Consider the following 15995-nt stretch of genomic DNA (forward strand, 5'->3'; position numbering starts at 1 on the left):
TTCAGTGCAAGTTCACTGCTTTTGTATCTTGTGCGCTGCAAGTTTAACAGCTGAAGACCGGTTCTCTTGCAAATCATCATGTATCTGAATAGCTAAAACTCACTGCCATCCCTTCTGTTCCCACACTGCAATGATGTGGTTATCTTGTGGTCATCTTGTGGGCTGTGGTACAGAAATCTTCCCCTTTGTAGCATGTTCTCCCAAAGAAACAAAGATTAGCAAAACCCCTGTATTTAAAGTTTCCCATGTAGCTGGCAGGGAGGGCTTGCTGAAGTGGTGTTACTGAAGGTTTGGAAAGGTGATTACTCCTGGCAGGCAGGTGGTGATAAGCAGTTTGGGATGGGCTGCTGGGAAGGAAGGCACTGTCCTGGCCCAGCTTTTGGCAGTTTTGTTTCTGTCCAAAAACACTGCATGAAGAGTTACACTTCGATAAAGTCACAGCTGGCTTAAACACAAAGAGACCTGCTCCCAGGTTGAAGCAGGCTTTGTATCTCTGCCCATCCAAGTTGCTCATGGGTCAGGAGAGCAGTCCCATAAACTCTGCTGCTTCTCCCCTTTAGGAAGTTTCTCCAAGAGGCATTTTATATCCCAGGTTATTTACACACTCTCATTGGCTTATCAATATTTAAGTTCATTTAGTTTCATTTGGTCAGATCGTTTCCTAATGGAAACCTATCATCTTACCTGGGAACCATTGATATTTCTGAAATGGTGATAATTTTGATAGTGCCTGCAGAATATATTTATAGCTCTGTTTATTCAAATCCTGATGTTAATATACTGCAGATGTAGTTTTCAGCTGTAAACTGGTTGAGAAGGTTTCCCTTTGGAACCATGTTAAAGACATCACTTTTCTCTTTGCATTTTTTGCATCTCTGGCCAGGATAGCAAGAGCGAGCTAATCAGTACATGGAAAACACAGCCCTTGTCAGTTCAGATCATCAGCCATACACCAAATTCACACAAATCAGCAACACCCTTGTCATCTTGGTTACTTAAGGCTTGTAGCAGAAAATATAGCTGTAGTAAAGGAGCTACAGTACTATGCTGTGGTAGTACTTGGTGCAAGAAGCACATATGCTAAGAGCAGATGAGACACCTGCTGAAAACTCAGGAAAAATTTTAGAAGTCAGGAATGAAAGCTGTTTTGTTCTGAAATGGACAGAAGTCATCAGTGAGACCAGCCTGAAAGACTTACTGGGAGGAAGTTGGGAAAACACTGGTGTTGTGTTACTTGGAACAGCTAATGCTGTGGGAGTTTTCTTTGTGAACCTCTCTTGCCCTGGCTTGCACTGACTCAGCACAACTGCTCTGCCTCCTAATTGCTGTAAAGGTTTCAGCTTCGCAAGCTCAGCGAGTCTCTTGTGCTCCAACAGTTTGTTTTGGAGAGAAAGAATGAGACAGATGGCTGAGAAAACCCCAAACTAGAAACATGTCACCTCTAGGAGCTACTGAAACGACTTAGTGAGTGGGTGCTCTTTCCCCTTTGGGCACAGCACAACAATGCAGCAACAAATTCTACAACTCAAACTCTACAAGGCAGATTTTGCTGGGGGAGAATCAGACGTTGGTCTTGCCTAGGTAGACTGTCAAAGATAAACTGAAAGTAAGTTTTCCCACTCTGAACACCATTTTACAGTCTGCTTGAAGGTTTAGTTTTGAGGAGGAATTGCAAAATGTACTTCAAAAATTCTGACTAGCAAAACTTGCATTGCAGCAAAGCAGAATATGCTTCTTCAGATTAATATTTAGTAGTTTGACTCCATTTTTGTAACAGCAGGGAAAATAACAAGAAAGTGAGGAAAAAATTGCAAGGCATAGCGTTATTTGGAAAAGAAAGCAATCAGTTAAGGTTCCTTTTAGCACAAGAGCTTTTGTCTGTGTCTGGAGAGCTCTAGAATGAACTGGCTTGCAATGGATGTTTTTTCAGCATGAGCTCTCTCCTCCCTTCCTCCCTCCAAGCTCATCAATTTGTACTCAAAATGTTTTTATCTCAATCACCTCTGCTCCCTACCCTGGGTATCCTCAGCTTGGTCCAGTTTCAATTTCTCTGATCTTTCTCTGTTTTCCTCCTCTCCCCTTGAAAAATCCCTACTCTGTTGGGTTCACCTGTCATTCCTACAGCTGACCTGGTCTAGGTTTCCCTAGCAAGGTACACCAGCTCCTCCCCTCTGCAAACCCCATGCCTGATTTGCACTAAAACACTCAGTCCTACACCAGGTGACTCCCATTCCCCACCCTGGTTTCTCAGCAGCTTCCAGACTCTCTCTCATGACCCTCCACTTGATGACCAGTCGCAGACCCTGTGCCAGTCCAGCTTCCTGAGGCTCCATGAACAGAGTCTTGTTCCCTCTGCTGATCATGCAGAGGTGTGTTTGGATCAAACAATTCTTCACACTGAGTTAAAAGAGAAACTCTGAAAAACCACTGGAGGTAGAGACCTGGCCTCAATTATTTCAACTTGACAGAGCTAAACACAGCTGGAAACAGGCTTTCAAAAGAAGGTGACAACTCAAGTAGCACATGCTGCCCCACTGGGAAGGAGGGAACAGGTGGGTGAAGTTTGGTTCTTCTGGGACCAACTAGGGATTGGAATTAGGGGCTGGACTTCTCAGTGGTAAGCATATTTAAGAGAGATGATGGCTCTGAAAGGCTGTTGGAAGTGCATGCCGTGAGACTGGCTGCCTAGAAGCCAAATAAGAGTGAGTAGGCAGAGAAAATGATATGGATGGGTTGAGAAAGTCTGTCTCATATATAAAGAAGATTTTAGAATTAAGTCTATTTATCAAAAAGAAATTGGTAAGAGATTGAATTGAGAATTCAGATTGGATGGCTGCAGTCATCCTGATGCAGTAAATCTTTCCCCAACTCATTTCTTAAGCCATGCAACATCTTTAAAGGCAAAATTTTGCACTTTAATACTCCATCCTAATTCTCTGCATCACGCTGCTCTCAGAAAAACTGTGGCTACAACATGTGATAGAAAGAGCTCCACAGTGTCACCCAATGAGAAAATTTTGCCTTCAGTCCCATCACACAGCTCAACTACTTATGGAAGCTTCTGCTGCACCCAGATGATTTAATTCCTAAAATCCATAGTTATAAGCAGAGAAACGGAATAAGATCAATTACAATGCGTTAATACATTGCTGTTTCCACCAGTAAATTTACACTGAAAACGGGTTAAGAAATGCAAACCTCAGGTAGCAGTGCTATGGTGGCTGTTGCTGAAGCAGCAGCCTGTGAAGAGCTTTGCATTCACTCCCATGAAAAAGCCACAGAAGACCTGTGACTAACCACAGCATTTTATCTCTCATAAAAAAGGTAAAAATGCCAGGAACTTGGTGTGATGTTCTCAGTACTCGGGCAGTGGCTGAAACCTCTTCCCTGCTAGACCACTTGATCAAATACCATGGTTAAGACATTTATTCTGTCAATGCAATTCTGGTCTGATTCTCTGCTGACTCAGTTTGCCACATAAATAATGCAGGGACAAAAGCAAAGCAAAGGCTGAGAGGTGGAACACCACAGTGGTGATTTGCCAGCCTCCTGTATTTTTAAAGCACAAAGATATGAATGAATGCATAACAGGAAGTGAATCAGGCCCTGTCCATGTGTACTGACTGTATGTAGTATTTCACAATATATACAGCTGACCAAATTCTGCTGCTTGGCTTCAGCATGAGTAAGGGTGTCAGGATTTGTCTCTATTTCTTTCCCCCCTACCTTGGAAGAAAAGTCAGCCTTGAAAATAATTTGATCTTTTCTACTGACAAAATTCATGATCAAAAGGCAAACTGTGCTTGAAGCACACCTGTCACCTCAAAGTTTGCCTTCTCAAATGTATACCAGTTATTTCTGTTTAGAATTTTCTGCACATAAAGAGGAAGAAAAACCATTTTGCTTCCATAATATCATGGAATCCTAGAATGGTTTGGGTTGGAAGGGACCTTAAAGATCACCTCATTTCAACACCCCTGCCATGGGCAGGGACACCTTCCACTATCCCAGGTTGCTCAGAGCCCCATCCAACCTGGCCTTGGACACTTTCAGAGATGGAGCAGCCACAGCTTCTCTGGGCAACCTGTTCTAGTGCCAATAATATACTAATTTTCATTCATTATCAAGGTTCTAACAAGGTTGTTGATAGGACAAGGAGTAATGGGTACAAATTGAAAGAGGAGAAAATTAGGTTAGATATTAGGAAGAAATTCTTTGCTGTGAGGGTGGGGAGGCCCTGGCACAGGTTGCCCAGAGAAGCTGTGGCTGCCCCATCCCTGGAAGTGTCCAAGGCCAGGTTGGATGGGGCTCTGAGCAACCTGGGATAGTGGAAGGTGTCCCTGCCCATGGCAGGGGGGTTGATCTTTAAGGTCTCTTCCAACCCTCAACATTCTATGGCACTGTGATTCTCCAAGTGATTTTAAAGGACAAGAAGAACCCAAAACGAGGCAACCCCAGCAACCAGAAAAACCGTCCCGTTAGGGCTACACAGAGCAGCTTCTCACAGAATTAAGGGGCCAGTTCTCTGTTCCTTTTCTCAACCACTTTAAAACCTCAGAGCAGCCAAGCATGTTTTTTGCTGGGTTGTTCCATGATAACGTCCACAATGAAAGCTGGACAGAGGTTTTCCTGAGCTGAATGCTCAGCACCAGGAGCTTTTCCTCGCTGGTCTCTCACTGACTGCAGCTGGGCCTCCCACATGCAGTCGAATGGAAGACACTGAATGCCACCTAAATACTGGAAACCACTTTCTCAAAGCCTGTCTGGGGAATCCTGTTATGTTTGACACTGTGAGGAACATGATGTTCTCGATTTAAGTTAGACCTTACCCATTTCTCCCCAGAAGAAAGGGTTGATTCCACCTGTTGTGCAGTTGTACACCAACAAGTTTTTTGGTCTGGAAAAGAGAAAGAAGTATTATTTTAAGATGCGAAGAAAAGCACCCAAAGGTTTATTAATAGAGCATGAAATTTAAAAGCCCAAGAAACAGTAACACCAGCTCATGAAAAATGCAGAAGAGGGCATTTTTCATCATGGAATCACAGAATGGTTTGGTCAGAAGGGACTTTATAGACCGTCTTGTTCCAGTCCCCTGCTGCAGGCAGGGACAACTCCCACTAGATCAGGTTGCTCAGAGCCCCAAAAACCTCTGGCTGTGAGCAGGATTCAAACGTGCTTAGGGAATCCCTACTGGATTTTGAGTCCAACACCTTCACCCTTCAGCAATCACAGGTGAAAATACAGTGTAAAATATGAAGCTTTGATAAGATTCAGTCAGATTCTGGAAAGCATGTGAAGTTAATAAAGACAGATGGGGTTTAAGAAATCCATCTATCATCAACAACTATATAAATTATAAGGAAAGCATGCACACTGACAAATTTCTGATTTAAAAAAAAATAGTTTCTCTGAGTATATTATAAATAATTGGCCCAAGCCAACCTGAAGGACCACTGTGTATTTTGCAGTCATTTACTTAATGGATATGATTTGTGCAACTTTTAAACTCCATTTGTTAGGGTAGGGATTATGAAATCAATCAATTTCAAAAAAATTCTCATTTTCATACCAAGCAAAATTTGGCTTTTGAGGTGTGGAACTAAACATAGATCATACTGGTTTTATTTCTTCCTTCAACATAAGGCAAGAATTAGTCAAACAGTTCTCTTGATCTAAGCCTGCCCTGCCAAGGGTGCAAGTGGTGACACCAATACTTGAAAAATGCACTTGGATACTGCACAATTTTAATGGTGCTTTTCTTAATAACACTTTGAAATCATGATATTTGACTAATCCTTAGCAGAATGGTTAGGCCTGATGGACATGTCAAGCTCTGAGTCCATATCCTTAAATGTGGCAAACTGCACTGTGGAAATCAATATGGCAACTCAGTAAAGACAAAATCTGTGATATGTGAGAAAACTCACCTCATACTGAGCTACACACAGAGCCTGATGGAAAGTGCACTGAAATGAGAGCACAGACTGCCACTTACTGCAGTGGGTCAGGCCCATTAAACAGCAATAACAAGGATTTCTCCATTTTCCCAGCTCCCAGTGAGGGGTCTCCCCCTGTTGATTTTTTTTCCATTCTTCGCACTCCAGCTGAGTCAGTGACCTTGGTGCACTCTAGAGCTTTGTAGTGCTTCTACACTGTGCAGTGTAGATTGCAATTCTCTGCTAACTTTTAGAATCTAATTTCTGTTGGTAATGTCACCTGCCCTGAAGGATACCAATTTTCCAATTAAATGATTTTAAGAAAAAATAATTTAAACCACACATGCTGTTCTTCAAGACAGCACCTAAACCCGAAACTCTCTCAGACAAATCAAATTTACACAACGTTCAGGCTCGATTTTTGTACAAAGATTGCTGACCTTGGGGTTGTGCCCACAGCTTTAAATCAAGTTCTGCAATTGCTCCTTTAGCCTGATAATTATTTGTGTGGGAACCAGATTAAAACCATGTATCTTTCACCAGTGAGAACTCAGAAAAACAACACTTCTCCAACCACGGCTACAGCCAGGAAGTCTCCCTGCGTGCTGAGGTACAGTCCATTGGCACATGATCATCTCCTTTTCCAGCTTTATGGACAGGCAGTTGCATTACTTTATCTGGAGCCTCTCTGGTGTGCCTGTCGGGAGGAGTTTGTTTATTTTTCCCAAGGGGAAGCTGTGTTTATTTTTCCCAGACCGTGCTGCTTTGTCTGTTGCTGGTGGAGGGGGACAAAATGATGACAAAAATAAATCTGAAGAGCTAGTGAGCTGCCCTTCAAGGTCCTTTTAGGATCCCTGTATTTAGCTTAATGTATGTAGCTCTTTTCTATTCTACCCTCAGCTCAGAGGGCTTACTGTGTCTTTCAAAGTAAAATACTTCTGCCTTTTATTTGCCTGGTCCTGATTTCTCAGAGTTGCATAAACCTCCAGAATAATTCATGTGGTAGCACTTCTTACCTAACGATTTAAGGTTAGGCCAGAATTTCCTTAAATCCTTAATGTCACTTATACATACCCTTCTCAATGCAAAGAAGGGAGATTTTTTAGGTCACATAACCTATCATACAAGCCCAGAACATATATACATATAGTGCAGTGTTTTCCAAGGAAAACATGCACAGCATTTTTACCAAGGAGACTCCAGAAGACACTTGGAAAGCAACTCAGTGAGAAAGGAGGCTCAAAAACCAGCTGCTGCAAAGCTCTTAAGAAAAGAGACTTCTGAGAGACAGACTTGCCAGCTAAGCCTAGATTGCACCAAGAAACAGGTCTCACCTGTAGCTTCAGAGCTTTCCTGGCTCTAAAACCTGCCTTTACTGCTTCTTCTACACTCTTAGTCCTTGCCAACCCAGGGGAGGAAACGCGAACCAGAAAACGAATCAACCAGGCTCTTGCACAGGTTTGTAATAAGCTTTGGGTTCCCTTAAAAGTGCTGGTGCAGGCTGTAAGTGTCCATGTCTTGCCAAAACCAGGAGCCCCTTCCCACCTGTGCACAGCAGTGTACCACCCTGCTGCCAGGGTGAGGTTGATGGCAACGTCCACCGGGATCATGTCGGCCACCGCTTCGTTGTTGGCGATGACAGTCCGCAGGATCCCTTTGCCTGCCTGTGGAACAGAGGGAAACAGTCACCAACTTCGGCCTGTGCTAAGATTTCATCAGCGTGGACTGGGGACGGACAGTCACGGTGGCGGTTTTCAAGCCAGGCATGTCCTGCAGAAGATTATTTGGTTTCTGTGACAACAAAGATGGATCTCACGTGGATCTCGTGGTTATGCATTTTCGGGGGAAGTTTGGAATATTATGACACCTGTGCTATGTATCAAGGAAAGCTGTGACTCCTAATTTGACTTAATAGCAAAGAAATACATCTGAATTTACTGATGTAAAATTCCCAGTGATGCCTGAAGGTACACTTCCTTAAATGACAGGCTGACAGAGGCTTGAGTTTCCTTTAAAGGAAGTAGTCACTTTGGAAATTACATCAATAGGCTTTTTCAAATGTTGACTCCCTTTCCTTTGGATGTATTCCCACTTTCCTCTTTTCCAAAGCTGTGTCTGTTAAGCTGAGGGATACGGTCCCTGCCTTGAAGAGCTCACCACCCAACAAAACTCAAGAAAGGAATGAGCGAAAAATACAAAGTACTGACAACTAAAGAGAAGTAGGCAGGAACAGAAAATTTTCATTTTGCTTTGATTGGAAGTGCATTTTTCAGGGGATCAGGCTCCCCAAAATATATATATTTAATCTGAATGCTTATCAAGGGGTTCCCGTGGGGACCTTCAAAATCTTTGGAGGTTCCACAGGAGAGACATGGCAACAGATGGCAACAGCATGGCTGGCTGAATCAGAGAGGACACTTCAGGAATACTGAAATGTGGAGGTGAAATTGGGTGAAGGAACTTCACCTGGTGCATCAGGTATGAGGGCTGAACAGAGCACATGAAAAAAGAAACCCCCCACGGCAGAGTCAAGGCTGCAATCATGTTATTTCTCATGTGGGAAATAATACAGTGAGGCTGAGGACCCAGGGAAAAAGCTGAGAGGATAAAAGCACTAGTGAGGAAAGGAAGGAAAAAAGCTCTTATAATTTAGAACCATGCAAAAGCAGAGGGAAAGACTGAGTGAAGGGGCAAAGGAATATGCTTTTCAGATCCATCAATATTTAAAAGTTAGGGCAAAGGAAATGTTGCAGCTTTTTTTTTTTTTCCCCTTTCAATCTGAAACTCCAATTTAATTATAAAATAGATCAAGATTTTCTACAGCAACTAGACAGGAAGTGCCTAGTCATGCAAAAACCCTTGCCTAAAGTTTGAGGAGAAAAAAAAAGAAGTGATTAAAAAAGCCTTTAAGACCTGCTCTTAACTTGTAAAGCACATGCCACTGTCTACTGATCATTGGTGGATTTTAATGGACACTGCATCCCCTCTTTGGGAGGTGTTCAATCTATTGGGGTCTTTTTGGTTGTTGTTCCCTCTCCTCCTCCTTTCCCCTTCTATAATCAGATGGGTTTGTTACATTTTATAGCTTGCAAGTAAGGGAATACCATTTATGACTGATTTAATTTTCAAGAGCTGAGACTCCTGAGCAGTCCTATCCAATCCTTGGTGCATCTGGCAGAGGGATCATGGGCTCTGACAGAGTAACAGTGGAAGTTTCCCCACAGGCCTCACTCCATCCTCCTCAACCCCTGTCATGCATTAACTTCTGCTGCCCCAAGCAGAATATCACAGTTAGGCTTAGACAACATCTTGACATGAAACTTCACTGTGATTTTCTTTTTTTTTTGTGTTCTTACTACTGTCTTTTTCAAGGGGAAAAACAAAAAGCAAAAAGAACCAAAGGGGGCAACTAAGGTCAGTAATGGATGTTCCACTGCTGCGAACACATGCCCACTAGAGACCACTGTGTGATCAACTCTCACATTTTCACAGGTACACTCAAGTCCTTTCCTAGGCCTTCAAAATGAGGACGTTTGATGGATGTGTTCAGAGCAGCACGTGATGGTCATGTACACACGAGTGAAGTGGGTTTGTTCAGCCTGGAGAAGAGAAGCTTTGGGGTAACCTAATTGTGGCCTTCCAGGACCTGAAGGGAGCCCACAAGAAAGATGGGGAGAGACTATTTCCAAGGGCCTGGAGTGACAGAACAAGAAGGAATGGCTTCAAACTGACAGAGAGTAGGTTTAGATTGGATATTAGGAAGAAATTCTTTACTGTAAAGGTGGTGAGACATTGGAACAGGTTGCCCAGAGAAGCTGTGGCTGCCCCATCCCTGGAAGTGTTCAAGGCCAGGTTGGATGGGGCTCTGAGCAACCTGGGATAGTGGAAGGTGTCCCTGCCCTTGGCAGAGGGTTAGAACTGGGTGGTCCCTTCCAACCCAGGACATTCCATGCTTCTATGATTTAGAGATTTCTTATGTTGTGTTTTTAAGAAAGACATCAGGGTTTAAGTGTTTTGAGTTACTTCTCACACTGAAAATTATTTGGTATTTCTTTATCAGATATGGCTTGATTTCTGTTTATAGTTGCTGACTTTTTTCTCTTTAGTGAAACAGAAGCTGCTGTAAGCTGAAGCCTCCAAAATAATTTCCCAGTCAGAGCCTGATGTCTCTGGACAGCCTCCCAGGTGAGGTGCTTTGGGGCCAGTCACTGTCCAGAACACAAATTAAACCAGTTCTGCCCTACAGCTCCACTTCCTTGCAGGGAGAAAGGTCTTTACAAGTAATATGGAACAGTGAGACAAAATGCCTCAATTACAGTCCAGCAGAAATGTAATTGATTTCATTTTGTTCTTCAATCAACTCAGCTCCCCACAGCAGCTGGAGAAACTGTAGGCAAAAGAAACATAATTAGATTATCAAGAACAACTTGGGCTCCCATATTTCATGAATATTTAAAAGAAATGTATCTATTAATAGAATGAAGTGATCAGACTTAAATATTATGAGTGAGGAAAAAAAGTCTTTTCAAAGTTTGGAGTTCAGATTCTGCCCAAGATCATCTGAACCAAATCTGAATCTGGGCGTTGTTCTCCCTATAGGATGAGCTTGGGTTAGAAGTTGAAAGTGAGTATTTTGGTATGGGGTAACAACTCAAATACACAAAACCAAACCACTAAAACACTTCCCTTCTGCTTTTTCCATCCTTAATTAAGGCAAATAAAGCTACTTGTCTAACAACTGCAGTTTGTAATACAGTTGGCCAAGAGAGCTGGTTGTACTGACACAACTTTCAGGTAATCAAACTAATGCACAACTTAGATATTCAAGGGTTCATTTTTAAACTACCAAACAGGAATTAACCAATTCACCAGATCCAAGCACATTAACTTATGTATTTATTAATTAATCCTGCCCCCACTCCAAAGACCAAAAAGTCTCTTGGGTCCCTAATAATAAATACCTTTCCCTTCCAGAAAACATTCCAAACAACCTTGTCTCTACACACTGCATCTATTGTCATTGTTCTTTGTCTTTTTCCTAGTTAAGCCTCAATGTAGTTACACATCATACTTCAGTACTGAAGAGCTTAGTGCAGATGACATGAATTTCATTGTCTCCTTATCTCCTATACTGAAAAACCTCAGAGCTTCAATCCTGAGCCAAAAAATACCATCTCTGTTTCAAATCTTTCAGTGCAGGTCGAAGCTTTTATATAAAAAGGAAGGGAAGCTATTTCCTACACTGACCCTAGAATCTCATAATCTTTACTTTCCATGGAGTTAATTTAGAGCTAAAGATACAGGCTGGCATCTGCATGCAGAACCTGGCCCAACTGAAACCAACACCAGGTTTGCTGTTGCATTTAGCAGGGCTAGCAGGTTGCATTTAGCAGGGCTAGAAAATGTTTTGGTTTTGAAGAACAGAAAATATTAGGTACTGGTAAGAGTGACAAGGAATAACCATATAAATCTATCATAGAACCATGGAAAGATTTGGGTTGGAAGGGACCTTAAAGATCATCCAGTTCAAACCCCCTGCCATGGGCAGGGACAGCTTCCACTATCCCAGGTTGCTCAGAGCCCCATCCAACCTGGCCTTGGACACTTCCAGGGATGGGGCAGCCACAGCTTCTCTGGGCAACCTGGGCCAGGGCCTCCCCACCCTCACAGCAAAGAAATTCCTCCTAAGCTCTTGTGTAAGTTCCTAAAGTGGACAGTACTTTAAAAAGTACTGATACATGTACTTTAAAAAGTACTGATATATGAGCAAAATTTCCAAATCCTTAACCAATAGGTGTTTTTCACTCCTTGGCAGATTAAAGGCAAAAAAAAAAGGGGGGGGAAAGAGGCTTTTTAAATGACGAAAGATTTTATCAGCTTGTTTTACAGCTGAAAGCATATGAATTTGGTCTGTGTTTCATAAATGTACTGGCATATGATACACTTATGACAGCCTGCAGCCAGCTGTTGTAATTTGTTTCTCAGCCAATTCACTTGTGGGGAATAAAGAAAATGCAATGGAATTTTTTTTGTATAACATCTCTCCTGCAAACCAATTCTGGATCCATTATTTGACAGATATCTTTAATGCTCAAAAGTTATAATAATAATACTAAAAAAAAAATCAAAATTCATGTCATTACAAAAGTTAGAACCTGTCACATGAAAATGTAAAGAGTGGATCTGCAAAATGAAGGAACTGCAAAACCATTCTTGATCGTGATGACATTGTCACAAAAGAACCCAGAGAACAGCACAAGAGGCTGGGAGCAGAGCAGAGAGGCAGTGCAAGATCTATGAGTGATCAGCAAATAAATAAAAGGCTGTAATAATTTTTTTAAAGAAACTGTGACAAGAATAGAAGCCAATAACAATCTGTGACCACAAGAGATGCGTTTGGGGCTGTTGAATGCCTCTGGAATGTGTACTGGGGTTTCAGATAAAAGCATTAGCTGGGCTATACACACTAATTTGTCCTGTGGATTCCAGCAGTAACTGTAACAGTTTTATTTTTGCTCTACTTCAGGTATAAGTGAGCTTTTTTAACAAAATGATATTTGGATTTTATTCTTCCCTCCTATGATTGCAGACTACTAATCCTTTTATACGCTGCACCGGGCTGATTACAATATAGTTCTGACAAAGTAATCAAGTTGGACAAATCATATATGAACAAAAATATCTGCCCATAGCTATGCAGCATCATGCATTGACAAGTAGACCTAAGGCAGTGATTTTATTTCAGAAAAAAATAATTATAGGGCAGGAGAAAAGGTATGCAACTTTACTATTATCATATATTAAATTGGAATGATTACCTTGATATTAGAGGGAATATTTTGTCAAGTTCTTATTTACCTTATGGTTTGTTCCTCACCATTTTGCACCATTGTAGTTATTTACACCAGTGTTAAGCAACAATATAGTGAATTATTGAAGTCACTGGCAGAGTCTGAATCAATCACACACATTGTTTAAGTGTACTCTGCACCAGGGGAAATCCTGTACAAAGCAATAGCAAGTGGGACTCAGAATCTTTGGTACTGTGGAGGGGGAACAAACTATAGCAGTGGATTGGGAAACAATACATACAGAGAGAGATGAAAGGATAAATACTGCTGCCTTGTATTGATGGTATGGGAATCTGGTTTGGAAAATAAAGCTGTATTAAGAGATTCAAGCTCTGACATCTCTGAATTACCCTAGTTTCAAAAATGCATCTTTTGCCTTCTCTTTGGAAATTTGGCCAAATGTGCCCAAACCTTTAGTTTCTTCAGTTTTTAGAACTGCAATTCACATTTAGTGAAGCAGCAGCATGTATTCTTTCAATGTTCTTTTTCAAGCTCAGCACAAACAGATCATCCTCTGGGTCCTACAGGCATGCAGATGTATGGCAAGTGTGTGACATCCTTCTACCAGATCCAGAAACCTGCTGTTACCCTTTTCTGCACACAGTTTCTAAGTGGTGCTGTTAAAGTTGTTCTTTTAGTACATCAAACTCTACTTTAGGGGGAGTTTAAGTAGTAACTAGACTTACCGCAATAAATATTCCACTTGTCCCGTTGAAGTTGTCAATCCAACCCTGCAAAAAAAAGAAGAATGATTAGTGTCTCTTTCAATGACATGTTGCTTACAGGGGCTTGAGACAGTGCTATAATGGTGTGGCATAGACAAAGCAGCAAGGAGACACCAGTTTAGATGGATGCCAGCCCATCTGGGACAGCTGCCAGGACACCAACCAGTACCAGGGGATGCGTTGTCAGACACCTCGTTCTGTCTGCAATTTACCCACCAACAACAAGAATCTAAGCTTGTTTTTAGAAACCACTTCTTTCCTATTTCTTGGCTGCAGGAATAAGATCTCCCTGTAAACACCACAGTGTCTTGGTGCTGTCATACTTGCTGAAAACAGCCAGTGTGTTATTTACCCTCCACAAACAACAGGCCAATGTCACAGAGTGATTTCGTTACTCCAGCTAATTTCTAAGACAAGGAAGGAAAAAAACCCCCATACCATTCCACTTCTGAAACCCATCCTACTTCAGGTCAGGGAAGCTGCCACTTGTGGGAGCTGGAGTTAGGAGCAGGTATCTGAAACACCCAACAAAGCTCCCTCTCCCTTTCCAAGATGGGGAGCTTGGCCCAGAGCCTTGGCTCTATCTCAGCCATCTCTGGCACACTTCAGGCTGCACAGAAGCCAAAGGCGACTTTATGTTGCCTTTCCAATTTGGCTGCACTGTGAGGGCACATTATTCTTAACAGTATATATTTAGCTTAATGAACGATTTAATTTCAAAAGTGCAGCTGCATTTAATTACTGTGTGTCTGACATCTGTATCTGCAACGGGCCCACTCAAGTGTGAATCCGGCAAACTCAACGACTACCAACATAAACCAGAGATATTAGTTAACTGTACCTAACATCACCCAATGCTTTCAAGGACCATGGAAGTCTAGGGTGCTGATAGGTTGAGTAGACCATGGAAAGCCTCAAACCAGGATGTATCAGGACTACAACTGATCCTCAGAGCTCATGTTTCGAATACAGAAACTCCCCTGTGTGTCTGAACAGACAATCAGTTGCAAGTCCAGCATTTTGCACCATAAGTATCCCAGCTCTTATTATTGCTTAAATGTGTTCTTTTCACTTGGACACAAGAGTCCTTCCTGAAAATGCTGAAGCAGGTTTGCTGTTCTACTCCAGCACAGGTTCTCCACCTCCTCCTATGAACTGGAGTAGCTGTTTCTCAAGTGGACATTGCTACCCAAGTGGAGGGAGATTCCTGACAGTACCACAGCCCCAGCTGCATCAAAAGGCTCTTGGTAGGGAATGGTGTATCCATACTTACTGGGAAAGGCTCATGCCAGCTGGCTCCCACGATGGATGGCCTGATGATAGCAATGTTCAAGTTTCCTTTCTCTTGCTGAATCAGGTATTCTGACAAGGCTTTGGTGTAGGTGTAAGTGTTGGGCCATTCCCCAAGCAACTTGGGTGTGATGTCTTGAATGATGGATTCATCCAACCACCTACAGGAAACAAGGAGAATGTCATTATCCATCATGCAGAGAGAGAAAAGACTTTGGCAAAAAAGACTGGTGAGACAGGAATCCTGACCTGAAACAGAGGTCAAAGCCACTTAAGGTTTGGAGTTAGAACAGCTCTGTGGGAGAAAGGTTATTTTTGTGTTCAAGGTGCAAAATAAACCTGGTGAGCTTCACACTGCAACATCCAGCTCAAATCCAGGTACCTGTACAATCTCAATTTAGAGCAATCTCTTGCATGCTTTATGCTTCACTGCAATCTGTAACAAAAATACAGCCTGATGGAGCTCTCCAGCCAAGCAATCCCACTAGGTAGTGCTCATCCTTAGCCAACACAGTGTATGCTCCCAAGTACATTTCAGGAGATTCTAGGTAGCCCTGAGTTACCTGGTCACGTAGCATTTACAAAGGTCTCAACAGCTGGAACAACATAATACAGGGATATTATTCCAGCAGCACAATTTACAGTATTAATGTTCCTTCTTACAGGTTTTCCAGGGGTTTGTTCACACAGAGCAAACACTGAAACTGATGGTGCTTTAAAAAAACAAACAGAGCAAAAGAACCCCACCAAATATTTTTTATTTTGTTTAAGGTATGCAAGTACATAATCCATCAGAAGTAGTTACGCATTTACCTTTTAAAAAGCAGCTCTTACCACCCCAGCGCTGCAGCAGGGGCCTAAATCCCTAAGGCTCTTCCCTGGCACACCATCAGGACTTCACAGGTCCTGCCAGCATCTGGGTCTAAAGGACAGGAACTGGCTGTGCTTCCAGAGCCCTCACACCGCTGCCAATCCCCGACAGGCTTCCAGCAGTCTGGTGTTACACCACAGAATCAAAGATTAGCTCCTCTAATCCAATTTGTAATTAAGTCAACGGACTTACAGTTCAGTCTGAATGGGTGCCCTCTTCCCAGGGGCATTGCAAGGATACTGCTTCCTGCAGATCCTCACTTCACCCCTCCTTGTCTTGAATTTCAGGAACAGGCAGAGGTCAGTGGGAGAGAAATATGGTG

At 42.4% G+C, this 15995-nt stretch overlaps 1 protein-coding gene across 1 annotated transcript in view; it reads right to left on the reverse strand.

Annotated features, from left to right (window-relative positions):
* LOC103760001 (fatty acyl-CoA reductase 1-like) overlaps positions 1–15995 on the reverse strand; it is a 73674-nt gene that overhangs the window by 13610 nt on the left and 44069 nt on the right. The window contains exons 4-7 of the mRNA XM_018086234.3: positions 14786–14963; positions 13474–13518; positions 7482–7600; positions 4830–4897 (exon numbers count right to left, since the gene is read on the reverse strand). Coding sequence (XP_017941723.1) covers positions 4830–4897; positions 7482–7600; positions 13474–13518; positions 14786–14963 — 410 coding nt within the window. The remainder of the gene's footprint in view (positions 1–4829; positions 4898–7481; positions 7601–13473; positions 13519–14785; positions 14964–15995) is intronic.

This window comes from Manacus vitellinus, unplaced genomic scaffold (genome assembly GCF_001715985.3).
Source record: "Manacus vitellinus isolate BGI_N305 unplaced genomic scaffold, ASM171598v3 scaffold_90_pilon, whole genome shotgun sequence".
NCBI lineage: Eukaryota > Metazoa > Chordata > Aves > Passeriformes > Pipridae > Manacus > Manacus vitellinus.